The sequence below is a fragment of the Dermochelys coriacea genome, chromosome 21, assembly GCF_009764565.3.
Source record: "Dermochelys coriacea isolate rDerCor1 chromosome 21, rDerCor1.pri.v4, whole genome shotgun sequence".
Classification (NCBI taxonomy): Eukaryota; Metazoa; Chordata; order Testudines; family Dermochelyidae; genus Dermochelys; species Dermochelys coriacea.
Genome location: NC_050088.1, coordinates 13240663 through 13268119, shown reverse-complemented (window position 1 = coordinate 13268119; position 27457 = coordinate 13240663). Strand labels below are relative to the sequence as shown.

Genomic DNA, 27457 nt, shown 5'->3' with positions numbered 1-27457 from the left:
GCTCCTTCCAGGGTGATCACGTGGTCCAGTTAAGCAGGCTAGCGGGCTCTTTGGATTTCACTCTCAGCGTGACCAGGCCTGGGGACTTGTAGTCGTTGTCCGGCGGGGGCTCAAAGCTGCGGCTGCCGAGGGAAGGGGGGAAGCCGTGGATGGAGTACAGGTTGTTGATCCCGGGGTGGTGGCTGGGAGAACCAGGGATGCCCATGAATCCAGCAATGTTCCCATGGGTATGCGGGTATGGAGACACGCAGGAGGAAGGGATGCTCTCAGGGGGCATGAGGCAGGGGCCTGCAGGGCTCCCTGATCCGGCGCTCGGCCACAGGTTATTCTGCAGCTGAAACAAGGGAAAACAGACAGACGAGGCTGGGTTAGCTGCTGACTGGTCTGGAGGGCGCACTGTCCCTCCTGCATTCCTGCTGTTGGGGACAGAGTGCAACTGAGTGCAAATCAGAATTTCCATCCCGGGGGGAAGTCCACTGGTTCAACATCCCAGTTTAATCTTGAACTGACCCCAAACGAAATGTTCTATTTCCGTTTTCCTAACAACCATTGAAATTTCAAGTAACAAGTGTTAAAATGAGTCCATTCAACATTAAACTGTATTCCCATGTGGGGCACACTGCCTCTTGGGCGTTGCCGTTTGGGTCTGAGAAGGACCTCGGTCTCTCCTGGATGCCTTGGATGGACTACATTTCACATGATACCACTCCACCAGTGGGGAGATTGTGCAGGGGTGAATACCCCCTCCTGGTTTTAAAAGGGTTAATGTGGGCCTCAGAGACCAATTAACCTATCTGGCTGTACCTGCAGGGTGGGCCGGGCCTTATTTAAGATGAAGCCCAGCTGGGCATTGAGCTAAGTGATAACTAAAGAGAGGAAGCCCGGATCAGAAGGGGCTGCATTGTGTGTGGTCACTCCCTCGGCTTCGAGTGTGGAGAGACTGGAGAGTCAATAAGGAAGCCCAGAGTGGAAGAGTTGGCCCTGGGATCCCCTCCTGAGTAGAGAAGTCTGCTAGGAGGCCGAGAGATGTATGGAGCAGGCACAGGGGTGTAACAGGCTCTGGTGATGAGCCCTGATAAAGGGGCAGGAGATCGGGACTTCCAGGGGTCAAGCCCAGGGGGGCATTCCTCTGAGGAACTGAGCAAGGGAAACTTAGGAGGGATGAAAGGTCAAGCCTGAGAAGTTTGTTTAAGTTTGGGATTTATTGGGGGATTCCCGAGGAGAACCCTGCCCTGAATGAAGGGTGAATTTAGAGAGGCTACAGTAGGATGTGTCCAGGAGACAGCAGTCTGAAGGAGCAGACCTTGGCAGCTGGGATAGGGCCCCTGGACTGGAACCCAGCATAGAAAGTGGGTCTGGGCTTCCCCCACAAATCACTGGGGAAGGTGGGGAAGCCCCTGAGAAGGGGATATAGGCTGCTGGAATCCCTGAGAAAAGGGTGTATACACCATGTGGCCCAGATTTGGGGGCCAAAGGCCTTTTGTAATGACATTGGACTGTTCTGTGTTGAACTTTCTGTTCCCCTGGAAAGGGTGGAATGAAAACGTGACCTGGCTGGAGAGCAGAGTTGCGAGAAGACAGACCCTGCAGGACCAAAGCGAGTGTCGGCAGAGGTGCTAGAGGGAAAAGCTACACCATGCCCAGCCACGAGGAGGCGCTCCAGTGATGAGTTGACCCTTCTACAGAGATGTCATCTGGCCAGGAAAACTGGCCCATAGGAGAGCATTGGGGCATCAGGCCTTCTACCTACAACTCCCATGAGGCAATGCCCCACAATAGGGAAATGCTGTTTCATGTTGAATTGGCCCCAAATAGTTTTTCAGTTTTTTTAACCAAAAATCAGAAAATTTCAGCAAAAAACAAAATTTCCTTGTCGAAAATGTCAATGTTGTGGAAATGGCATTTTCTGTCGATTAAATTGTTTGGAGGGAAAAGGGGCTGTCCATAAATTACATCAGTGCAGTAAGGGGTGGCTGGGTCCTTAACTCTGCTCGTTTGTTTCAGTTTTGCAAAATGTTACAAGGGCTGGGCGGGTCTCGAAAATCAGCAGAAAAGGTGTTATGTAATTTATGGACGCAATTTAGGTCTGGTGTTCCCAGGGCATAGGAGAGCCCCGGGGACAGCATTGCAAGGAGCAGTGGGTTCCTTGCTACATAACTCCCAATGCCGGAGCTGCACGTTCTTCTGCCCTGGAACATTCGACCTGAACCTGTAAGTGATCTTAAATCCTACCAACTTTGCATGATCAGGCACCTAATGAGAGGGCAAAGAGCAGAAATCTTAGAAGGTCCATTAATTACTGGGTGACATTCAATGGTAGAAATGGTCTTAAGTACTCAGTCAACACCATCTTTCCAGTGCCCCAGAGTTTTGGTGTGTTTGGATACACGCATTTGGCACTAGAAAGCTGGGGGGTCACTCATGAAATTAATCATGCCCATGCTGTATGGGGCTCCAGAGAGAAATGATCACATTCCCAAAGTCCTATTCCAGCATGTGCAGGGGGTAGTGTGAAATCTAGGATGGAGTTTCTGAGACGGGCCAGGCGTGTCTTTAGTTGACTCTGGCCAGGAGCACTGGGGGACAAGGGAAGTGTCCCCAGGGCATTAGAAAATAGAGCTTAGCAAGTAACTGATTTTTTTTGTTTGTTTGTTCCTGGTGAGTTGGCTGAACTGAAGAACAAAAATAAAAAAATCATTTGGGGTCAAATGAAACAGTTTGTTTCATTTTGAAGGTGTGGGTTTTTTTTTTTTACCTTTTAAAATAATTCATAAAAGTAAAATTGGAAACAAAAAGTCATTTTGCATCAAAATGTTTCATTTCAAAAATGTTGAAATGAAACATTTTGACTTTTTCTGAAGGGTTTGTTTGTTTGTTTCTGACTGAAACAATTTGGTGAATTCGATGCAAAATGTTTTGGTCAACCCAAATCTGCATTTTTCGGGGGGAAAAAAATGTTTAATCTGGAAAAATTTCTCCCAGCTGCCTTAGAAATATGAAGGGTGAATGTGAAGGCAACACCAATCGGGCTCTTCTGCTGTGTTTATCCCTGGTCTGTGGGGCCAGGGGCTTAGGGGGATATTGGGGAAGTGTGAGATTCCCCAGTGAAGCGATTCAAAAGACTTGGAAATGGGGCGTAATATGGTGTAGCTCTGATCTGCTCATTATTCTCCCTTTATGAGGGAGATTAGGGGCCCCTTGTCTTCTCATTTTCATGGTGTCAATCTGAAGTAACTGCATTGATTTGAGTGGAGCTAATCAAGATTTACGCTCGTGGACATGAAATCCTAATTTGGCGCAACACATTCTGATGGGGGTGAGGTCTGGCCACTGTTCCTGATTCTGTCTCCGTACCTGAGGGTAATTTTCAGTCCTGGGAAGGACAGAGATGTCATAGGTGGCTGCGAAGGGATTTCTCGCCTCCTGGATTTTCCCATAACGTTCCCGTTTCCGCCACTTTGCTCTCCGGTTCTGGAACCAAACCTGGGGGAAGAGTGCAAATCCCAGGTGAGCTGAGACTGTCAATCAACACTGAGACACTGAAACAGCCAAGGGTCAGACCCAACTGAAAGTGATCAACTTTAGACCTACCATGAGGGCTGGGGGAAAAGGCCTAGAGGCGGGCCCCAGTAGGAAGAAGCTTGGGGAAGAAGGAAGAGGTCAGAAGAAGCAGCTCTTAGTCATCTGCTACAGGGTCCTGGGCTGGAACCCAGGCTAGAGGTAGGGAATCCAGTCTCTATAGGCCACCATGGAAAGGCCTGGTGAAGGCCCTGGGCAAGAGTCATAGTTGGCCTAGAGTCTGGCTGGAGCCCTGGCACGAGGCTGCTGGACTGTTGTTGGAATCATCTCCCCCTTAACTCAGAAGGAGTGAGATTAGAAATTGACCTGGCTGGAGGGCTGAGTCACGGGACCAAGGGCCACCAGCAGACCTGAGGGCTGGTCAGTGCGGCTATGGAGAGGGAAAAACCAACAGCATCATACCCAGCTACAAGGCAATGCATTGGCTGGTGAATCACTTTGTCAAACTGTTCCTTTAAGAGCATGGGCTGTGAGCGGCCGGTTGATACCGAGGCATGGAGCCCTTCGTCTTGTGGCCAGCAGATCCGATGCTGTGCAGGTTGGCAGTGTCTGAAAGCCTTTGCCATGACGTGTCTGGTGGCTGTCGGTCCGGTTCCTAGCTGACAGGCGTCTACAGCACACAAGGAGCCCTAGTGATACCATCGCTATCTCGCCCCCTTGTTGGCAGTCTCAGAGGTGCCAAGGGTTGAATGGACCATGGAGAGACGACAGCAGTAGGGCTGGTCCCTCCAGTTCTTGGCTGAGGCTCATCTGTCGGATGGAGTTTGGAGCAAGCTTATGCTGCTTTCCCTTGCTGTACCTGCTCTCTGGATAACAAAAGGACTTCAGTCTCCAGGGCTGTCTGCCTTTTAACTGGTACTGAATTCAACAGCAGAAAGGAGAAAGACGTCCTTTCTCTCCCATAACATACAGAGCACAGGTTGCTGGGGTGACTACTTATTTTTATATCCTCATTATGGCCTTGTCTATGCCTACAAATTAAGTTGGCCTAGCTCCATCGCTCAGAGCTATGAAAAAATTCGCCCCTGGTACGACATAGTTAGCTTGATCTTATCCTCACTGTAGGCGCAATGAGGTTGAGGGAAGAAGTCTTCCATCCACCTAGCTACTGCCTTGCAGAGAGGTGAATTAATTACAGTGATGAGAAAACTCTTCCGTTGATGTAGGAAGCACCCACAACGCTGTAGCTGTTCTACTGTAAAATGGACCCACCCTCTGGAAGTAGTCAGATGCTTCCTATGAATAGCTGCAGCCTACAGGCGGTTACCACACACATAACCTCTATTCATGCGTTCCTGGGTCTCAGATTTCCCTAAGCTGCTTCTATTCTGATGTACTCCAATCCATTAACAGTGAGTATATTCACAGGGGTCTAGCCTCTGCCTGGAGGAACTAGCTGTGGGTTCTCCATTTGATGGTACAGGCATCACTGCCCTGGGATACGGTGATGATGCTAGCCTTAGAAGATGACGGCAGTTTGGTGCTATCTAGCAAGATGCTGGTAGCATTGTCTCTGGTGGACGATAGAGATGCTGAGGTTTCAAGTGGGGCTGTCTCAGGAAGTGCCAGTCTGAGGTTGCTAGCACTTTAGTTACCACTTCAAATAACTGCATTAAGGGGAATTTCCCAAGATAGCATTGCGGTTATCTTCCTATGGGCTTGATGCAGGGAATCACTGGGGGAGGGGCTCTGGCTTTTGCTATGCAGAAGGTCAGACTAGATGGTCGTAACGGACTCTTCTGGGCTTAAAATCTGAGTCTATATCTAGGAGGGCCTCCCCTTGGCTGACCTCTTTCTGACTCTTCGCTTATTACACTAGCTGCAGCACTGACTGTTAGAGATGAATCCAAGCTCCAGTCTGGGATTCAGGTATCCCTGAACCATTCAGATCCAGATTAGAACTTTCTGACCGGCCCCCAACTGTGCAATAGGCCAAACCAAAACCCTGGGACCAAACTCTGGGCCCTTTCAGATCTGGCCCTCCACACCCATCTCACAACATCCGTTCCTTTAAACTCTATATCCATTTCTGCCCTGAGCTGGCAAGTCACTTCACCTCCCTGTGCCTCAGTTTACCCACCTGTAAAATGGGAAGAATGATAATGACCTCCTCTGTAAAGTGCTTTGAGCTCTCTAAATAAAAAGTGCTGTATAAAAATTAGGAATTATTATTATTCTGTCCCCAAACCAACCAACCACAGCCTCCTTTCCACTACACTTGCTTCAACTCTCCTTAGTCTCCTACGACGGCTGCCACCAGGGGACACCACTAGCTTCTCCCCAGAACCCCTCTGGCCTCAGAATGTGCTTCCCAGCTAACCCTGTAGCTGTGGCAGGCTGGGTGACAAAGCATATCCTGGCGGAGTCCCCGCATATAAGTGCTGGCTCAGGCACACTGGACTGTTGCATCCCCCTCTCTGCATCTCTCCGCTGACGGGACATTCTTCCTCACCCAGCATTACATCTGCAGACTGGCTCATCCTCTACAGTGATATTTAATAACCGGAGCGGCGAGGCTGCGTGGATTCCTGTCCCAGATGTGTGTTCATAGCTCGGAGCGCCAGTTTCTCCTGTTGCTTTCGATCATCACTCGCACTCACTTCATTTTGCACATTCCTACAGGCATTCCTGCAAGCCAACTTTTCTGGCTTTCCAGCGTGAGACTGAAACCACACGCCAATGCCTCTGGGGAGCGTTAACCCTGCTGAAGTAAAGGGGGTGCCAGAGGAAAGACTGGGCTGCTCCAAGCCATATGCCCAGGTCTCCTTGAAGTGGCCTCTCCATTCAGCGAAGGGATAAATTATCAACTCCAGTCCAGTCCCTATGCATGTCCTGGGGATGCCAGTGGTAGAAACCCTTTAGCTGGGTTGAAAGGTGCTGTATAAATGCAAGATGGTGCTGTTATTAAAAGAAAGACATTGAACAAGAGCTTAAACTTTGTTTGCAGAGTTGTTGTAGCCATGTTGGTCCCAGGATATGAGAGACACAAGGTGGGTGAGGTGTAGTATCCTTTATTGGACAAATTGTTGTTGAAAGAGAGAAGCTTTGGAGCCACATAGAGCTCTTCTTCAGGTCTGGGAAATATAAGTATCACAGCTAAATACAAGATGGAACAGCTTGGTAAGCATAAGAATTTAACACATGTTACAAGAGACCATTCAAGATGAAGAGGGCAATTAACACCTCTACAGTCACAGAACAAAGGAGGGTTAGTGAGTTACAGATTTTTGTAATGAGACATAAATCCAGTGTCCATGGCTTTTAGCATCTTGCAAAGTTCTTAAGAATTTAAGGGAATTTAAGCTCCCAGGCCTCTCTTTAGAAGGTATTGTACAGGTGTCCTTTGAGGACAAGGACTGAGAGGTCACCTATAGAGTGGTCGTTTTGTGAAAAGTTTTCACCCGCAGGTGACAGGGTGTGTTTCTTTTATGATTTTTCTGTGTGAGTTCATTCGAGAGCATAGTGATTGTCTGGTTTGAAGTTGTTGAGCCATTTGATGCAATGGATGAGGTATGCCCCATGTTGTGATAGGCATATGTAGGACCCAGGGACCTTCAAAAGTGTGGTGTGTGGGGGGATTTATCATTGTAGCAGTAGAGATATATCTGCAGGTTTTGCATCTGTTGTTATGACAGGGTCTAGTGCTGCTTTGACTTGGTGTGTCTTTGTCTGTGAGAAGCCTACTTCTGATAGTGAGCTTGGTGAGTCTGGGGGGTTGTTTGAAGCCAGAGGAGAGGGTTTAGAGAAGGTTCATGGGTTTAGAGTGGGTTCAGGATGTGGTCCCTGCCAATTATGGGCTTGTAATTGTTTGACGATACCCTGTATGGGTTCCAGAAATTGGTCCAATAAAAGATATTATGGAGGGTGGAATGTGGCAGAAGTTTAACAGCAGACCCTACAGGAATGCTTCTTGGCCTTTTAGGAAAAGAGGTAAAGATGGCTTTCATAGCTATCTGAAAATACAGGCGGACTTCAGGGAGACAGGCTTGTGCCTAGGTCCTGTACAATGCCGAGCACTTTAGAACATGAGATGATTGCTAGAGAAAGATCGGTTAGAATGTAATTATCCCGACTGGAATTTGCCCTGGACACTGGGATTAACCAGCCTTCTCTAGGCCAAAATACCACAATGGGATATTTAATGAGCCCAAATGGCTGTGGCTCCCTCTGTTTTACAAAGCTAGTACTCGAGCAGCACAGAGCCCTATAGCACCAGGCTGGGTTCCTTACGGAGATAGAAGAAGGAACGCCGACACTATGTAAGCATCTCTTGGCAATCTTCCAATCCAAGTACCAACCTGGCCTGCCCCTGCTTGGCTTGTACAATCCCAGGTGAAGCGATTAGTAGGGTGGCATGGGCCACTTTGATTTGTGGAAAGGAGCAGGGGGCTTTGCAGAAATCAAAGAGGATCAGAGTTGAAAGGGACCTCAGGAGGTCATCTAGTCCACCCCCCTGCTCAAAGCAGGACCAATCCCCTGCCTGCCCCTCGTTCCCTTACCTGGACCCTGGCTTCTGTTAGGTCCGTCCTCAGTGCCAGCTGCTCCCTGGCATACACATCGGGGTAATGGGTTTTCTGGAAGACCTTCTCCAGTTCTTCCAGTTGGAAGGTGCTGAAGGTCGTCCTGTTCCTCCTCTTCTTGTTCTTGTTCTTGGATAGCTCCACGGTGTCAGTGAGCTCAGGGGAGATGTGCTCTCTCAAGCTGCCCAGAGAAGCAGCCGGGGAGCAGCTGAGATCAGGGGCTTCTTCCACCTGGGCTCTGCAGTCTGTGGGCACGGGGTGGTACCTCTGCCCTTTGGCGCTTTTCTCTCCAGCTGCAGTGGGAACACACAGAGCAGTGGGTTAAGGAATCACGGAGCCATGCTGTTGCCTGCTTCCCCCACCCCTCAAACGTTGCTCTCTATGGATGTTCTAAACTATTCCGGACCCAGGAGCTTGGCTGGTGGCTCTGAATAAATTCATGTAGCACACATTCCAAGTTCCCCCTTAAACACTGAAACAGCACCATGGGTCTGGCGTGGGTGTAGAGAGATTAGAGCCTGTATTTCTGGGGGGAAAGCTCCTCCGTGCCCCATCAGGCAAGAATTAAGCACTCCTGCAACTGAATGGCTCAGCCTTGGGGTGGGGGAAGGCAGGGCTGGTGGGATTTGTGGATGAAATCATTAAAAGGGGGAAGACGCACCAGGACAGATTGTGGGTCTGAATCCATCTTGCTGACGATTGCAATATACCCAGAGGGGAAACGCTACTCCTCTGTTGGGGAATAGGTGAAAGCTCAGAGCCAACGAGTGGGGCCCAGGTTTTCTCCTGGGAGAAGCCAATGAAGAGCTAGGGTTACAACACCTTTTAAGGGGAGCAGACAGCGACTCAGGAGACCAGAGCTCAGTTCTCTGCTCTGCCACTGAGCTCTGTGTGACCTTGGGCAAGTCAAGTAACCCTGTGTCTCAGTTCCCCTTCTGTCAAATAGAGGTAATAGCCCTTCCTAGCTCCTTCCTTAAAGAGTGAGAGTCACTTGGGTACTAATGTGGTGGAGGCCACATAGGAATTCCATCATGATTTCAACAATTTCTATCTCACCATCATCCTCAGCCTGGACCAGTCCACACAAGAGATCCACTTCCACTACGGTGCTAATAAGCGATGGTCACATAAACACCACCCTATACTGGAAACTTACTGACGGCTATGCTTACCTACATGCCTCCAGCTTCCATCCAGGACACACCACACGATCCATTGTCTATAGCCAAGCTCTACAATACAACCGCATTTGCTCCAATCCCTCAGAGAGAGACAAACACCTACAAGATCTCTATCAAGCATACTTAAAACTACAATACCCACCTGCTGAAATGAAAAAACAGATTGACAGAGCCAGAAGAGTACCCAGAAGTCACCTACTACAGGACAGGCCCAACAAAGAAAATAACAGAACGCCACTAGTCGTCACCTTCAGCCCCCAACTAAAACCTCTCCAGCGCATCATCACATATTTAGAACCTATCCTGAAAAATGATCTCTCACTCTCACAGATCTTGGGAGAAAAGAAAAGGAGGACTTGTGGCACCTTAGAGACTAACAAATTTATTTGAGCATAAGCTTTCGTGAGCTACAGCTCACTTCATTGGATGCATTCCATTGGATGAAGTGAGCTGTAGCTATGCTCAAATAAATTTGTTAGTCTCTAAGGTGCCACAAGTCCTCCTTTTCTTTTTTGCGAATACAGACTAACACGGCTGCTACTCTGAGATCTTGGGAGACAGGCCAGCCCCTGCTTACAGACAGCCCCCGAACCTGAAGCAAATACTCACCAGCAACCACACAACAAAAACACTAACCCAGGAACCTATCCTTGCAAAAAAGCCCGCTGCCAACTCTGTCCACATATTTATTCAAGTGACACCATCATAGGACCTAATCACATTAGCCACACCATCAGGGGCTCATTCATCCGCACATCTACCAATGTGATATATGCCATCATGTGCCAGCAATGCCCCTCTACCATGTATATTGGCCAAACTGGACAGTCTCTATGCAAAAGAATAAATGGCCACAATCTAACATCAGGAATCATAACATTCAAAAACTGGTAGGAGAACACTTCAACCGCTCTGGCCACTCAGTAAAAGATTTAAGGGTGGCAATTTTGCAACAGAAAAGCTACAAAAACAGACTCCAGTGAGAAACTGCTGAGCTTGAATTAATATGCAAACTGGATACCATTAACTTGGGTTTGAATCGAGACTTGGAGTGGTTGGGTCATTACACCTATTCAATCTATTTCCCCATGTTAAGTATCTTCACACCTTCTTGTCAACTGTCTAAATGGGCCATCTTGATGATCACTACAAAAGTTTTTTTCTCCTGCTGATAATAGCTCATCTTAACTAATTAGCCTCTCAGAGTTTGTATGGCAACTTCCAACTTCTCTGTATGTATGTGTGTGTATATATATATCTTCTTACTATATGTTCCATTCTATACATCCGATGAAGTGGGCTGTAGCCCACAAAAACTTAATCTCTAATATATTTATTAGTCTCTAAGGTGCCACAAGTCCTCCTGTTCTGTTCTTTTATTAAAATAGAGAGATTCTGTTATCTGCATTGGCCTAGAGCACGGTACATGTGTGTCTCCTGTCAATTTAACAGATGGGATTAGAATTGGAAAAAGTACAGAGAAAGGCAACAGAAATGGTTAGGGGAAGGAAAAAGCTTCCACATGAGGAGAGATTAAAAAGACTGGCACTGTTCAGCTTAGAAAAGGAGCGAGTCAGGGGAGGATATGAGAGAGGTCTATAAAATCAGGAATGGTGTGAAGAGAGTGAATGGAAGTGTTATTTACCCTATCACATAACACATGGACCAGGGGTCTCCCAATGAAATTAATAGGCAGCAGGCTTAAAAGAAAGTGTACTTCACGCAACGCACAGTCAGTCTGTGAAAGTTGTTGCCAGGGGACGTTGTAAAGGCCAAAAGTATAACTGGTTTAAAAAAAGAAAGAGATCAGTTCATGGAGGACAGGTCCATCAATGGCTATTAGCCAGGATGGGCAGGGATGCAACCCTATGCTCTGAATGTCCCTAACTTCTTTTTTGCCAGAAGCTGGGCGTGGAGCACAGGGGATGGATCACTATAATTGCCCTGTTCTGTTTGTTTGGGAGGGATTGCTCAGTGGTTTGAGCATTGGACTGCTAAACCCAGTGTTGTGAGTTCAATCCTTGAGGGGGCCTTTTAGAATCTGGGGGAAAATTGGGGATTGGTCCTGCTTTGAGCAGCGGGTTGGACTAGATACCTTCTGAGGTCCCTTCCAACTCTGATATTCTATGATTCACTCTGAAGCACCTTGTGATGGCCATTGTTGGAAGACAGGATACTGGGCTAGATGGACCATTGGTCTGACCCAGTGTGGCCATTCTTATGATTATAGGACAATTATTGATGGTGTTTTGATTCCCTTGCCTCCAACAGGAATTGAGGGCACACAGAACCATTCATTCTAGGGCTTGCCCAGCTGTGTGCTGCTTCAGGGATCTCTGAGTCTTTAGCAATGGGATGGGTGAGGGATAATGAAGCAGCAGGTCAGGGGTGTGAAATGAAGAGTAAGGAAGGGAGCAGCTGAGCAGTGGAGGTTGGTGAGATGAATGGAGGCTAGTGAGCGGGATGAGTTAGGCAGAGTGCACCTGCAGGGTCAGAGCCTCAGCTGGTGTAAATCAGCAACGGCTTCAATGGAGCTGCACTTATTTACACCCACTGAGGATCTGTCCTGAAGCACAGCCAAGATGAGATTGTCCCAGCATGTCTACTGCGCTTCCCCCCACTCTTTCTCCGTCTCCAGACCAGATGGACACAATATCTGTCTCGCCACCGATAGAGCAATATTTTGCCCGGTGTGGCAGCAAACAGACACACTGCACAACCCTGACGCGTGGAGACAACTCCGTTCTTGCACGCCCTGGGTTTGCAGCCACTCAACTACCGCCGTTGCAAATGTGCAGGAGGCCAGGGGCTCCCCAAAGATCTAAATCTTTCTCCAGAAACTATTTGGAAAGAACTCCCCCATGCAAGCGATCCCAGCGCCTTTGAACGGCACTGCCCAGGGAATCTATTTCCCAGCCCGCATCAATTGTTTGAGGAATTGCTTTATATAAAACAGCCCGTTGGGGTCTATGGCAATATATTTATGTTGCATTTTTCTCCCCCCCGCCCCATGTCTGGAATTTGTACTGAAATGTGTTGGAGGGAATAAATCAGAGACACATACTGAAAGAACTCCGGCTGCATTTTCCAGCCGCAAGCCAGGAGCGTTCTCTTTAACACACATTTGGCTGTGATGGTGACAAGCAGAACGCAAGAGGGAACCGCACCAGCGGGGAAGGTCTTCTGGGGCCAGCCCCTTGGCTGGTGGAAATTGGCATCGTTGCCACCAGTGGAATGTTGTTGATTTTGCCAGCCAAGGGCCTGGCTCTTGGTCAGAAGCAAAAGTCTAAAAAAACAGCGTGAGGGAGGCTGCAAAGGGGGCAGCAACCCGGCCTGCCCCCCGTTCCAGGGAACGGCTGGTGTGTTGAAGGGTCAGGCCTGGAATGTTCTGGGCGCTGAATCTTGATGACTGTTACCTGCACTCTGACCAACGTGGGCGGGCAAAACTTTCCCAGGTTATCCAGGGCTCTCGGTGGGGCCCACCCTGAAGCTGCAATGCCAGCCCATTTAACCCGCTCGGTGCCCTATTTCTGCGTTGCCTGGGACATTTTACCCCCTCAGTCCCTCAGGGGAAAGGAGTTGCTAGGCAACTGCTTTCCTCACACCTGGTTCAACTCACCTGCAGGCTATTACTCTCAGCAGGTGTAAATGGGGCAAAGGGGCCCAGAGGAGGAAGAGGTCTCAGCAGATATGGACGCCATGAAAGCTGGGGCTGGGGATGCCCAGAGGAAGCCCCGGGACTGAAGTGCCTGTCCTGGTTTCAGTCTAGGGAATGCTTTCCTTCCTAATGGTATCTGGCCTTCTGGGGTTTCCTCTCCCCACCATGGTCTCTTTCTCCAGCAAAAAGGGCCACAGGGCACAGAGCTTTAACTTGCTTTCTTGATCTTGAGCCTGATCCCGGACCACTGGGGACAAATGGGGATTTTGGTTGTAGGCTTCAGTGAGGGCAGGATTGGGCCCAATATTCTTCGCTTATCAGGGTCTCGTATAGGTTGAATGGGATGGACCCTGGCTCCTGTATAGACTGGATCCTGTCTGGATTGAACGGGAGGGGCCCTGGATCCTGTATAGACTGTGTGGTATGGATCCGGTATGGATTGAATGGGACAGACCCTGGATCCTGTATAGGCTGTGTGGGATGATCCCGCTATCCTGTATCGACACTATGGGATGGATCCGGTATGGATTGAATGGGACAGACCCTGGATCCTGTATAGGCTGTGTGGGGTGACCCCGCTATCCTGTACGGACTGTGTGGGATGGATCTGGTATGGATTGAATGGCAGGGCCCTGGATTCTGTACAGGCTGTATGGGATGGATCCAGTATGGATTGAATGGGACAGGTCCTGGATCCTGTACAGACTGTGTGGGATGGATCTGGTACGGATTAAATGGGAGGGCCTCGATCCTGTACAGATTGTGTGGGATGGATCCGGTACGGATTGAATGGGACAGGCCCTGGATCCTGTACAGACTGTGTGGGATGGATCCGGTATGGATTAAATGGGAGGGCCCTGGATCCTGTACAGACCGTGTGGGATGGATCCAGTATGGATTGAATGGGAGGGCCCTGGATCCTGTACAGACCGTGTGGGATGGATCCGGTATGGATTGAATGGGAGGGCCCTGGATCCTGTACGGACCGTGTGGGATGGATCCGATACGGATTGCATGGGAGGGCCCTGGATCCTGTACAGACCGTGTGGGACAGGTCCTGTACACAGGGTATGGCCTGACGCCTTCCTTGCGGACTATTCCTGTTCCGGCCCCAGGGTTTGTTTTGCAGCTGGGCTCACATAGCGGCCCCAGAGCTTCTGCCCCTCCCTCCCCCCCAAGAATTTCTGCTTCAGCCAAGGCGAGGTGCCACAGGGTGGCTGCTGGCGCTGGGTTAGCCGCAGCACGGTCTGTCTGAAGGTGCTGGAGAGAAAGTTCCTTTCAGATGGCTGCTGGAAAGTGACTGACCCCAGCCCGCTGGGTGCCTTTCGCTCAGCACAACGTTTACCTTGAAATATTGCATGAGATTCATTTGAATGTATCCATTGTAGCCTCTTTCTGTCTTGTCTTTCCCCTCTTCCTTCCTTCCCCCCCCCCCCATCGCTTCTCTCTTCCTTTCTTGGCTTGTCAGCCGGCTAGTTTGTTCGTTCCGTTCCCCCCACCCTACCCAAAGTCCCATTTCATTCCTCCACCTCATTTAACAAAACAAGAACAACCGCGAGGTTCTGGAGAACTCGAATGGCCTTCCAGGATCCGAATTTACACCGGATCTAGAGTCGGGATCTTGCACCTAGACCTAAACCTGAAAAAGGAAGGTCGACTCTTTCTTGTTTTCACTTGATGCCTTGAATCAATTTACAAAACTCAATCGATCGGAATTCGTGCACGTAACTCTAATAGGAACCCAGTGCCTCCCCTTTCTCTTAAACCGTTTCTAATTCGAATCGGCTCCTTCTCTCCCCGGACTAGGAAGTGGGTTTATTTAGGGATTTTTTTCTTAATTAAACCAATTTGGGGTTTATCCCAACAGCCGACTCTGAGTTAGTTTGTTTTGATTAATTCCCACCGGGCGCAATGTTTTCTCTGGAGGTAGACAACAGGACACTTTAGAGAACTTTCTCTCTTTTCCGCAGCTATGTTTATCTAGCCATTTCAAATAAATAGCTACCGCTATAGCAATTAAATTAGATACGTGGGATGGATAAAAATAAAAGGTCATGGGTTTTCCCAATTTTATTTCCCCAGGTCTCAACAGAGGCAAACATTCAGGATTGAAGGGCGATTAATGGGACAAAATTTAGCAATGCCCTTAGCTGAGATTATATTTTTAAATTCACAACGAGGAGATGACCCCAACTGTTATGTAAAGAGATGGGAGATTGTTCTGTTGAGCATGGAAAGATCCTTGGGCTGAACTGATCCCCAAAATGAGGTTCATGCGTTGATGCCTCCCCCCCCCCATCTGATCAACAAAAGGATCCTGCCGTTTTTCTCCAGATGCTTCTCTTTAACACACACCCCATTTCCATGGGGTCTCTGGATTTATACACAGCAACACGGGGACCTAAATCAATCAGGCAGGGTAATAAAAAAAATCAGAGACGAGAGAAGAAGTGGCTCCCTGGTGCTAGAGAGTTTCCCGTGTGTATTTTGATGGGCTCTCTGACTCAGAAAAGACAGACGGGTTACGAAGCTGGCAGGGTTAGCCGCTGGGGAACAACCCCACAATTCTCGGGTTGAAGGGGAAAAAGGCGGAGACCATTATTCGAGGGATGGGGGCAAGAGAGAAACTCTCCCGCCGTGGGGAGGAAATGGGATACAGGCCTGCATAGGCAGCCATCACCGCGGTATCTGGGCGCGCTAAGAAGTCAGGAGAGACCTGGCTACGTTCGCCTGTGGACTAACCAGGCATCAAACCTAGTCAATTTCACCTAGTCAGTGTCTTTTGACTTACGCAATTCCTTCCTCGCCAATTTCTTTCCCTGGCCAAAGCAAAAATCGGAGAGGGGGGGTTGTTGTTTTTTTTTATTGTATCTCCCACGCAAGCTCATGGGGCGCTGGGGAAATAAACGGAGCAGAAAAGTCATCAGGGAATGAATGATTTCTGCCCAGGACCCTTATGGGCGCGGGAGCTTTGTGTCTGTCCTTGCTCAGTCTCAGGGACAGCTGTAATTCCCCGGGCTGCTTTTGTACCAAAGACAAGCAAGGAAGCCACCCCCGCATGAGAGAGATCGGCTTTAGGAGAAGAAAGCAGGGGAAAGTGAGAGTCAAACTTTCTCTCTCTCACTTTAAATCGCTCCCTTGTCCCTCCGCACTGGCGGGCCCGTTTCTGCGCCCCCCTCCCCCAGGCCCCTGCTTAGCGGCGAACCCCAGCGAGCCTGGTCAGAAGATTCGCCGCTACCAGAATCTTCCCCCGTTTTCTTTTTAAAGGGGGAGCTGATAACATGATTTGGGGTGCAGCGCTGAGGCTGCTGGGTAAACCTCTGACTACAGCTGTCTCCTGACAGCGGGGAGGGGGCTGCCATTTTTCTTCCACCCAGACCTTTTCTCTTTCTCCCCCCTTCCCTTTCTCTCTCCTCTCCTCTGTTTGTGGTACCTGCTTCCCCTTTCTCAGGGGCAGGGTTGTTTACACAGCCTGCTGCCTGCCAGTCTGCAAGGGTCCGTCCATTCCAACTGCTTCTAATTAAGCTCAAACTGTGTTTTTTATCAGGAGGGCTGGATTCAAAGGGCGCAGACATGAAGGGCCACGTAGTAAATAGTTTCCTACAGCTGACCCTGTCTCGCAGGGAAGGAAATCAAGGGCTAGGGATTGCCCCGAATTTGGCTTTAAGAACTAAATATTTCAAGACCGTCCAGTGGAGACTCGCAGAAAGATTCGTCCCAGAATTTATGTTGTGCTTAGAGAAGCAGGGGGGGCCTTTCATTTCAGTCCTGAGTTTCTAGTAATCCTCACCTAGGCTCATTTAGGAGGAAAGTGTCAGGGTGTTAAGTGAATCTGATGAAAGAGAAGGGGGAAAGGATAGTAAAATGGAACAGATTTAGTGTGCACTTGGGTTCAATATGAAACACAGAGAGCTGCCTTTCTCAGAGAGGTGCGCGCGTCTATAAATCACCGCGGATTGAAGTATTTCCACTGATCCAATTTTTCCCCACGAAAATGGATTTGTTGTTGTTGTTGACAAACTAAACTGGCAATGAAAAAAACGTTAGTCTGTGTTACAAGAAATCTTCTTGCGCTCCCCCGCCCCCGAATGAGAAGCCAAAATCTGAAACTTTTGTTTTCAAATAACTTTTTTTTGATCAAAACCAGGAAAAATCCCGCCAAATGAGCAAATGAAATTAAAATGTTGTGTTTGATTTTTTTTTTGGTGAAAAAATATAGCATTTTTGACCAGCACTACCTAATCTATCTATCATTTGAGATGGATAGCCAGGCGCATATATGTGTAGATAAATGCAAGTGGATATGCGTGTCTGTATATAATAAAAGATCAAATCCAAATACAATTCAGCAGGAGCACTGGCAGCATTTTGACTCTATAAACATGAACTAACTTCTACCTAGAATACAGAAAAATTTCTGACTTTGCATGAGACAAATTATTTTCATCTGAATTATTTATCCCTTTACACATATGTGTGTGGATCGAAACCGAGAGAGACTGAGGATTAACAGAATGAGAATTACTGAGAATTATTAATAATTAGCATGTGAGAATTATTATTATTATTTATTATTAATTAACGTGATAATAAATATGGACAGATATTCCTACAAGGAAATACATAATATAAAGACGTACATAGAGGTTTGAAATTAATTCAGCAACTGAAAAATGGTTTCTAAATAACAGAGAGGCAGAACCGGTAAGAGTTTTAGCCAAAATATTGGCACTGCTCTTCCAAATGGGATTGGTATGGTCTCTGATTTGCGTGGATATGGTGTAGACGCACAAATGCTAGATCCTACAGAAAGCAGCTGCGCCAGGGGAGAGTGTTGATTTGTGAAGTACATAGCCCCTAGGTGAGCATACAAAGCAAGGAGAAAAGGAAGGATGCAATGCTTGCTTCTCTGGCCCAAGGAACGGGGCTCTCCTCTCCAGCTTTACGGAGCAGGGTGGGGACAATAAGCCCGAGCTGCGTTTGCGTTTTGCAGGCTCTGGGGCGGGGGGGAGCCGCTCCTGCTCTCCCCCCCCCTTAGGGGCCTGCACTTTAATGGAAGATTCAACAAATGCCCCGTTTTCTTCCTTTGATTTCAGCAGTGGGGCCAGAGTCTATGACTGGGCTGCTGGGATGGGAAACGGGGCTTAAACTCATCTGAAGGGAAAAGGATTTACGTGTTGGAGGGTGTAGGAATTGCAGGTCGGGCAGGCTGGGTATCCATGTGTGGGAACCCCAATAGCACTGAGACACCTGACGCAATTGCAGGGCATTCCTTTCAGTAAGATGTAGAATTATTATTTTATTTTATTATGCTACTGCATTGTCACCGTGAGCTAACCGTTGGAACTCACGGCCATTTTAATAAGAACAATAACTGATCATTAACCGTTGGAACTCACAGCCACTTTTTAACCATAATTGTAATTAATAAGTGGCTGTGAAGTCCAGAGGTTATTTAATGATGAAAAATGGAGTGAAAAAATAACAACAACATTGGCCAATCTGGTTAGTCTCTATGCAAAAGAATAAATGGACACAAATCTGACATCAGGAATCATAACGTTCAAAAACCGGTAGGAGAACACTTCAACCTCTCTGGCCACTGAGTAAAAGACTTAAGGGTGGCAATTTTGCAAAAGAAAAGCTTCAAAAACAGACTCAAACGAGAAACTGCTGAGCTTGAATTAATATGCAAACTAGATACCATTAACTTGGGTTTGAATCGAGACTGGGAGCGGCCGGGTCATTACACATATTGAATCTATTTCCCCATGTTAAGTATCCTCACACCTTCTTGTCAACTGTTTAAATGGGCCATCTTGATGATCACTACAAAAGTTTTTTTCTCCTGCTGATAATAGCTCGTCTTAATTAATTAGCCTCTTACTCCACCTTTTCATGTTTTCTGTATATATGTTTCATGTCTTCTGTATATATATATATATATATATATATATATATATATATATATATTCTTACTATATGTTCCATTCTATGCATCCGATGAAGTGGCCTGTAGCCCACGAAAGTTTATGCTCTAATAAATTTGTTAGTCTCTAAGGTGCCACAAGTACTCCTTTTCTTTTTGCGAATACAGACTAACACGGCTGCTACTCTGAAACATGTATATATTGTTTGTGTTTTATTTTCAAGTCTGGTTATTTTTAAGGGCTAGGTATTGTGAAATAATAATACGATAAAAACAATCCTATTCTAGATTAGATTATTATCCCCCAGCGTTGTGTTTTGGCTTGCACACTGATAGGTTTGGATTCATCATTATCTAACGCTATAGATCACCAGGCATTAATATCCAGAATGGTTTTCGGGCCAAAGGATCTAAGGGGCTTTGCAGATTTTCAAAGCATTAGAACGCCATTCACAGTCAATGTAATGCCCTCGCCTTCCATGTTTTAACCCCTCTCTGTCCAAATCCTCTTGGGCAGTAATCTTAGTTTATAAAATAAGGGGATTTTGAATAGCGCCCCAAATGCCAGTTATCCGGGGGAAAGACAAGGAGACAAAAGTGAGCAACGAATTGTCAAGACAGGAAAGTAGCTTCTCTTCTCTAGAGAGCTTTGTGCGATTGCCAGGGAGCCCAGAACTTTTACAAACTTCCTCGCATCCCGCCTCGGCTTTTCCCATTCTTTATTTTCTGCACGGATTTCCCCCATCTATTTTTGCACTGCTCAGCTTCTGAAACTGCCCTTTTCGCTGGTGGAGAAAATCATTGTGTTATCCTCCCTTTGCATGAAAAAAAGCAAAGCCCAGGTCCACACAGGCTGCGGTGAAATCCTGGCTGCATCGAAACCAATGACAAAAATCCCATTGACTCCGGGGGAGCCCGGATTTGACCCCACAGTCCTGTGCTCCTCGTTCCCATAATTTTCAATAACAGCTTGCTTGCCTGAGCGAGGAAGATACAAGGGGGTTATTACACGGGATCCCCCAATCTGCAAAGGATGGAGCGGTGGGAGCAATCTCCATCCAGTTCCTTCCCACAGTTTTCAGTAGAAATTACAGGCACTGTACTTCTATGTATGTATACTATTCCTTTCTTATTTCTCCAGGTAAAGCCCGCACCAACACGGCTGGATTCTCAAAGTCCGAATACCCACACGCTTAATTTTGCCCACTGGTTCATTGACTTCAATGGAACTATTCGCTAAATCTGACCCTGCGCCACTGAAGTCAATGGGAACTTTGGGAATGACTTACAAGGGGCAGGGTCTGTCCTACAGTGGAGACATTCTGCCCTTCAATGGCAAAACTCTCGGTTGATTTCACTGGGCTCAGGATTTCCCCCCTTGCGTGTAAAATTAAGCCCGTGCGTAAATCTTTGCGCGCAGAAGGCTGGCAGGAGCGCAATTCTTAATGAATTTCGATACTATTTGGCTGCATGATTTATGCAGCATTGCAAATCGCAGATGATTATTATGGTGATAATAAACCCCAATATGTTCACCTCTATTGTTAAGCACAATGTTGATAATGGTAATACTTAACGATGGAATAGCAAATAATTTAAACTAACCTAGGGTCCATAAAACGAAAACTGACCTCTTGATATATTGGTCTATCTCATTTCGCCTTTTTAAATCATAGGCAACATTCATTCACCAATAGACAGTTCTCTCTGTTTTCCTTTGTTTCCTAATATATCTTTCCCCAAATTTAATATTGCAGCACATGGAGGGGGAAACATTTTGCATCTATGACCAATTGTTAAAATCCAACAAATATGGAAACATTTAGATCGATAGATGAAAAGGAAAGAAAACCGCCATCCAGAGTTAAATATAAATATGAAGGAAATAACTTTTCCAGCATTTCAGGAAGGGCTTTCTTTATTATTATTATTTTAGATATTTTAGAAAGTGAATTTAAAAACACACACAAATAAAGATATAAAATAGAAACAGATGCGGAAAGGAGGGATATAATGTGGAGTCAGAACAAGACTGAGAGAAAAAAAAAACACTTTTGCTTCAGTTCCTTCGATTTCTGATTTAGCTGATTACAGAATAAATGTATAGAAGCCAAATAGAAAGAGAGGAGAGAAAAGAAAGAAGAATGACTAAGAAGGAATATGTAAAATATCTTTTTTTGCTCTATGCGATGCTTTGTCTAAAATGTATATCTTTGAAAAAATGTAGGAAGTTTGATCCCGTGAGGATTATACAATTTGGTGCTAAGGAGAATCGGCAGAGAAAACAACTCACTTGGTTTTCCTGGAGTATTAGGGGGAATTTCTCAAAAAGAAAAGGAGTACTTGTGGCACCTTTTGCCAAACTAAGTTTATTTTTCAGTTTTAAGTTCATATAAATTCCCTGTTCCTCTGTCACGCATTCCCCCCTCCCCTTTTCAAGCTAGAAGTGGAAATTTGCAATTTGCTCGGAGATCCCTCTGAAACCCCGACCTTGCAGCTCTGACTCCGGTTTGGCTTCAAAGGAAGCTTTACCTGAGGATTGCAGGATCGACCCTTTAACCGAATGAAATGAGGAGAAAACGGGACAATTCTACCATGCAGGGGGGAGGGATGGGGGCGGATTGCACAGGTTCATTTGAGCTGCTTATTGCTCTGGAAAACAATGAGAGAAAAGCCTAGAACCTCTGTATAGTGCCTGAAATACAATCACTGGGCTCCGAGGGAAAATGCGAAGAGAAAGAAATAAGTATACAAGGAAGGAGAGCAAAAAGAAAAGGAGTACTTGTGGCACCTTAGAGACTAACACATTTATTAGAGCATAAGCTTTCGTGAGCTACAGCTCACTTAGGTGCCACAAGTACTCCTTTTCTTTTTGCGAATACAGACTAACACGGCTGCTACTCGGAAAGGAAGGAGAGAGAGATGAAAGAAAGGAACATACAAGGAAGGAGAGAGAGAAGAAAGAAAGGAGCATACAAGAAAAGAAAAAAGAAAGAAAGACGTACACTAAAGAATGAAAGAAAGAAACATACAAGGAAGGAAGGAGAGCGAGACAAGAAAAGAAAGAAAGAAAGAGCGGAGGACAAGAAAGACAAGGAAGAGGACAAGAAAGACAAGGAGATAGAAATAAGAAAGAAACACATACAAGAAAGAACGAGACAGACATACAAGAAAGAAAACACGAGAGGAAGAAACGTAAGGAAGGAGAGACAAGAAAGAAGGAAACAGAAAGAAGGAAAGAAAGACAGAGAGAAAAGGGAAGCGCTATCCCAGGAAGGAAGGGGGAGAGGAGAAACAGATGGCAATGCGTTTAAGAAAAGGCTCTTCCACCCCAGCAGTGGCTCTGTAAGACTTTTCAGAGAGATTGGTTAAGGTCACACAGTCCCCCCCTCGCTGGGTCCGGCTGCCCCAGCCCTGGCCGTCGGTGCCCCTGCGCAAGGCCACCTTGGCTCCCAGCACGGCCTCTTCTTACCCACCCCTGCCTATTCCTGCCCCCGGGAGGCCAGTGCAGGGTCCAGACCCCCCCACCTTACCTTCGGCCACGGCCTGGTAGAAAGCCTTCCCGTTGACAGACAGCGCCTGGTGGCTCGGGCTGGGGGACTCCAGGTATTTGTGGGCCGCTTTCTCCCGGGCTGGAGGGTCAGTGTCCGGGTAGCGGCCCGGCCTGGAGCTGAGCCCCAGCGGCTGCGGGGGAAGCGGGTGATGCTGAGGGGGGGTCGGTAGCTTCTGGTTGCCCTGGGAGGTGCGCCGCTGCAGGCCTGGAGCTGGGGGGGCTTTGCCTGCGGGCGGTGGCGGGGGTGCGCTCGGGCAGAAGGAGAGGCAGCCCTGCGCCTCCATGGCCGGCAGATAACGGGGCTGCGGAGACCCAGCCGCGGCGCAGACTTTGAGCCGAGTGGGGAGGGATCGCAAACCCCCTCCCCCCTCAGAAACCCCGGGCTCAGCCTGACTTAAACCACTAGGGATCCAGTCACGTGCGTCCCTCATCAAGTTTATTAACTCTCTAATCCCAGCCCCCTGGGCTAATACAGAGGGACCAGGACTCCCCCGGGGCCTATCCTGCCTTCCCTCTACAGCCCGGTGGTCCTTATTACCGCCCGCACGCCTGAAGCGCTCGCGGGATCTCAATGCTCCAGGGCTCCCCACTCCCCCTCAGCTTCCCTGGGGCTGCCTGCAAATGCGCCGTCCAGTCACCCACGCCAGGTCTGTCCTTGCTTAAACCTTCATCCCAGCACAGGAAAGCCCCCAGAGCTCCCACTGGGGAGGGAAGGATTTGGCAGCTCTCCCTTTGGAAAGGATCTGCTGGATTTGGCTGGAAGAGCTGGGGTGAGGGTCCCGTGATGGCTTTCCCTGGGCTCGTGTGAGCAGCTGGTGTTTTAATTCCACGCTCTTTCTTGGTTTAATTACCAGAAGCCAATAACCAAGCCAGCTTCTGCTCTGTGTTTCATTGGCCCGGCTCCACTGGATCTTGGAGGCAAGGAAGATGAGATTTTTGGCTTTTTCTTCCCCACGTCTCCCCTGGTCCTTTCAGTCAGGCAGGCCATTTTTTCTTCAGATCACTTGCACGTAATTAGCCTCCCGGTTTAGCTAATCCACACAGTTAATGTTATGACAGGCTCTCTCATCCACATGCATATGTCCCACACAAGGCTAGAGGTGTGTGCTCGGTTACAATCTATATCTATATCTCACAGTATGTGAAGTCGATGCGTATGGGAAGCGCTTGCATTATTCCATATCGTATATGGCAGGTACAGAGACGATTGCGGTCAAAATGAGAAAATATCGATTTGAAAACGGGGGAAAACCGCAAAACAACCCAGTGGTTTGTGGAAGTTTATTGCGGAGGGGGTCCAAATGGGAAGCTTTTTCCTCTATCTGGAGCACAGAAACTGCCTCCCAGCCATGCTAAAGCGGCCCAGGAAAGAGGTGCTTCCCTTTTCACTGTGCCACAAGGGGCGTATTACAATGGGGGGGGGGGATTGTGTAATGCAATTGACAAGAAGAGAATGGCATTATTCTTCCTCCCCATCCAGAATCCACAGTCTAGGAAGGAAACGGACAGAGGTAAATCACCCCCGCACCCATTCCCTGAATGCAACACCGGCCCTCGCACGGGGCACACCCGGGGGGGGGGGAGCCCTGAAACCGACACCAGGGCCTGGAAAATGGGGACCGGCTGGGAGAGCCTGGGGCCGGGGGAAGACGGAGACCAGAGGAGGACAAATGCTTCCTTTAAACTCCATCAGGGGCACGCTGCTCCTGGCCTGGAGGGCGACTCCCCCCTTTGCCCCTGCAGATTGCGGGCGAAACTCACTGCCATGGGTTCCCAGGGAGCCCGAATTGCACCCTGCGCCTGCGTTCGCCTCACACATTCGGGGGCCAGGGGTTAATCCTCCCCCAACAGGCACGTTTCTTCTCTGCCAAGGGGGATCTGCTTTAGCCAGGGCCTCTTGCCTGTCCTTGGCTGCACTGCACCGCAATCGCCGGCCTTTGGCTTTGCTTTATTCGGTCTGTTGGTAGCCTGCTTCCCTTACGGGGTCACGGTCTTCCCGGGACAGGCTCCGCTGGGCTGGGGACGGCGGAGCTCAAGGCTGAGCGTCTGCTTTTCTCTTTCCTCTGCCACCGCAACCGTCCGTCTCCTGTTCGATGCTGAACTAGAGGCAGTTTGGAAAGTGAATCCCTGAGAGGTAAAAAAAGAGAATCTCCCCCTAAAATTTCAGGGTTTACAAATTAAAAAAAAAAAAAAAAGTGCCTTGATATGAAAACAAAACCAACCAGCCAAAGCATGCCAAAACAAAAGCCAGCCAAACAGCCCCCCTCCCCACCGACTAACCAATCAATCAGAAATAATAATAATAATAATGTTAATTCTTAATAAATATTTAAAAGAAACACAAAACTTCCCAAGGAAACAAATACAAATCATGCAAACAAACCCCCGCCCCCCACCAAACAAAAACATTCTCCCAATCCAAACACCCAGACACAACAACCAAACAAAATCAAATCAAAGCAAGAAAATAAAAATCCAACTGGAGAGACAACAACCCACTAACAAAACAAACACTTTGTTACATGTACAGTGCCGAGCACGAGGATCCATTGACAGGCTCCCAGGAGCAAATATTGCAATACAATACATTTCTTCCTCTTCTTCCAAAGTTCTCCAAATTCCCCCCCCCCCCCCAACATCAAGAAGGAAAAAGAAAAGAGGAAAAAATGAACGTCAAAAGCAATTCAACCAGAACAAGAAACAACCCCCCCCCCACACACACTGTTTTCTTCCCCCATTTTATGAACATCAGGTTACAGAGCTTTCCAAGCCAAGTAGGCATTCAAGTGCCTGTTCGGTTTGGGCAAAGAGGTGAACACCTGTGGGCAGGGATGAATAATGGTTGCAGGACAATAATCTTCAGGTGTTGGGGAGGAGGGGGAATGCTCTTGCACATTGCTCACTAGTATTGGGGAATAACACCAGCCAGCCTGGCAGAAATCAAAGTACTGACACTCATGTGAAAGAAGCAGGTGGGAGGGGGGGAATGCAGCTCGTTACACACTTTGCAAGTAGGGAAGGGAAATATTTGCCTGACTTAACTGCAGCAAAAGTCTTGTGTTAATTACACCTGGAGGGAAGGATATGTGTTCTGCTGGCCATGTGTCTGCGTCTTTAGCCTGTTGAAATCAATGGAAAAGCCAGCCACTGACTTCCAGAGGACTTTGGCTCGGGCCCTATGCTGGTAACAGAAACTGGGCCCTTAGCAGGGAGCTGAGAAACTGAGCTATAGTTTGCAGGTAGGCTGGGGTTGGAATCCAGGTCCCCCATGGACCAGAGAATATAATGTCTACTTATAGCTTCATAGGCATTACAGGGTTAATAAGATAGTTACAGCTCTACAAACACAAACAGTTGAATGACGTAGTGAAACTATGGCCTGGTCTACATTTTAGACAGACTGGCATAGCTACATGTTGGTTGGGGGTAAGAAAACCAGGTAAGTGGCAAAGCGAGGGGTTGGGAGGTGGTGTTCCTCCAGTGGCAGAACACCTCCTGCCATCAGGATAGGGCTGTGCTAGGCCAGGGTGAGTATAAAACATAGGCTTTGTAGTGTAGCCATGGCCTAAAGCATAAGAAGTGAATAAATAATAGCTGGATTACAACAGTGGTCACACACACGTACATCCCATGCCACCTCCTTGAAGTCCACCGCGTTAGGTAGAGGCAGAATTAGGGTTTGAGCCTGCAAGCCTCACACAAATGAGTCATCCTTACTCAGGTGAGTGGACCCAGTGAGTAAGGGGCTGCAGGACCTTCTGTAAGAGATTTGGGGAGTTAGCCTCAGCAAAGCACTTCAGCATGTGATTCAAGCTCAGGGTGTGTTTTAGCGCTTTGCTGAATTGGGGCCTGTGTCAAGGATCATCGGTGAGAATTAGATAGAGTGCATGGGCTTTGTGTGTGAGCTATTAGATCTATAGATACTTTCCTGAAAGGCTTTAAGTAATATCTATCTATCTATCAGTAAAATATAGCTGCTGGAAGAAAGAGTTTTATATTTATTTTTTACTTGACATATATTTAACTCTCCAAATATTTTTTCTATTTAATCCATTATTACCCACTTAACTTTCCAAGCTGGATTCTTTCACGACAGCTGTAGTTTCAGAGATTTCCCCCAGTCAGAGACAGTCCACCTCCTGTCCGGTGTTATAAATCATTGCTAAATAGGAACTCTAAGTCCCCTGGCAACAAATCATTAAGTATCATTAAACATAGTATAATTCCTAGAAAGCCTTACTGGTTTAAATGAATGCGTCAAAGGATTTACTGCTAGTATTTAAAGCTCTTTAATAATAATCTACATATGGAAATGCCTTTTGCATTTATGTGTTCCTCACAGAAAACTGTGATCAGAGAGACTGGATTGAGACTGTCCGGAATTACAGCAGAATATTGTGTGTGTGTCTGTGTCTACGTGAGGCGGGATGGCAAAGGGGGGGGTTGGTGAGGTGCTTTCTTTAAAGCCTGGAGCCTCTGGCATTCTCTCTCCTATAAATCAGAGCACATTTTTAGAGAGACAAGTTGGGTGAGGTCATATCTTTTAGGAAGCTGGTCCAATAAAAGATATGATCTCACCCACCTTGTCTCTCTAATATCCTGGGATCAATGTAGCTACAGCAACACTGCATAAAGCACAGTTTTGGCATCTTTCTGGGTAGGACTGAAGAGGTTTTGTTTTCCATTCTAATGTTGCCATGTGTGTGTTTGTTTTGATGTGTGAAAGAGCTGCCATGGTCCAGAAGACTGAGCAGAGGCTGGGAACCAGGACTCCTGGGTTCTCTTCCTCTCACTGGCCTTGGGCAATTTGGTTAGCAGGGAGAATGATACTTTATCTGTCTCCTGGGTGTTCTGGGGGGTTAAATAAACGAATGTTTGTAAAGTGCTTTGAGATGCAAGGGGACCCTGGCCAAGCAGAGAGAGTGAGGACTGCTCTCCAGGCAGGGAGGCCTGGGTATGATCCTCATCAAACGGGGAAGAGACTGGGAGACCCAGAGGTGAGGTTAGGAAGTGGCCCAGTAAAAACTGAAATACATG

At 47.6% G+C, this 27457-nt stretch overlaps 1 protein-coding gene and 1 long non-coding RNA gene across 2 annotated transcripts; both read right to left on the bottom strand.

Moving 5' to 3' along the window:
* On the bottom strand, positions 1–22704 carry ALX3 (ALX homeobox 3). The gene is made up of 4 exons (XM_038379694.2): positions 22401–22704; positions 8079–8392; positions 3355–3483; positions 1–334 (listed from the first exon to the last, which is right to left on the bottom strand). The coding sequence occupies exons 1-4, from the start codon at positions 22702–22704 to the stop codon at positions 17–19; spliced, it is 1065 nt and encodes a 354-aa protein (XP_038235622.1). The 3' UTR covers positions 1–16.
* A 371-nt stretch (positions 22705–23075) lies between these two features.
* Positions 23076–25211, bottom strand: LOC119846272. Its single transcript, XR_006276511.1, has 2 exons — positions 24920–25211; positions 23076–24516 (listed from the first exon to the last, which is right to left on the bottom strand). It is a non-coding gene; the product is annotated as an uncharacterized LOC119846272 (long non-coding RNA).
* Between the last annotated feature and the right edge of the window lie 2246 nt (positions 25212–27457).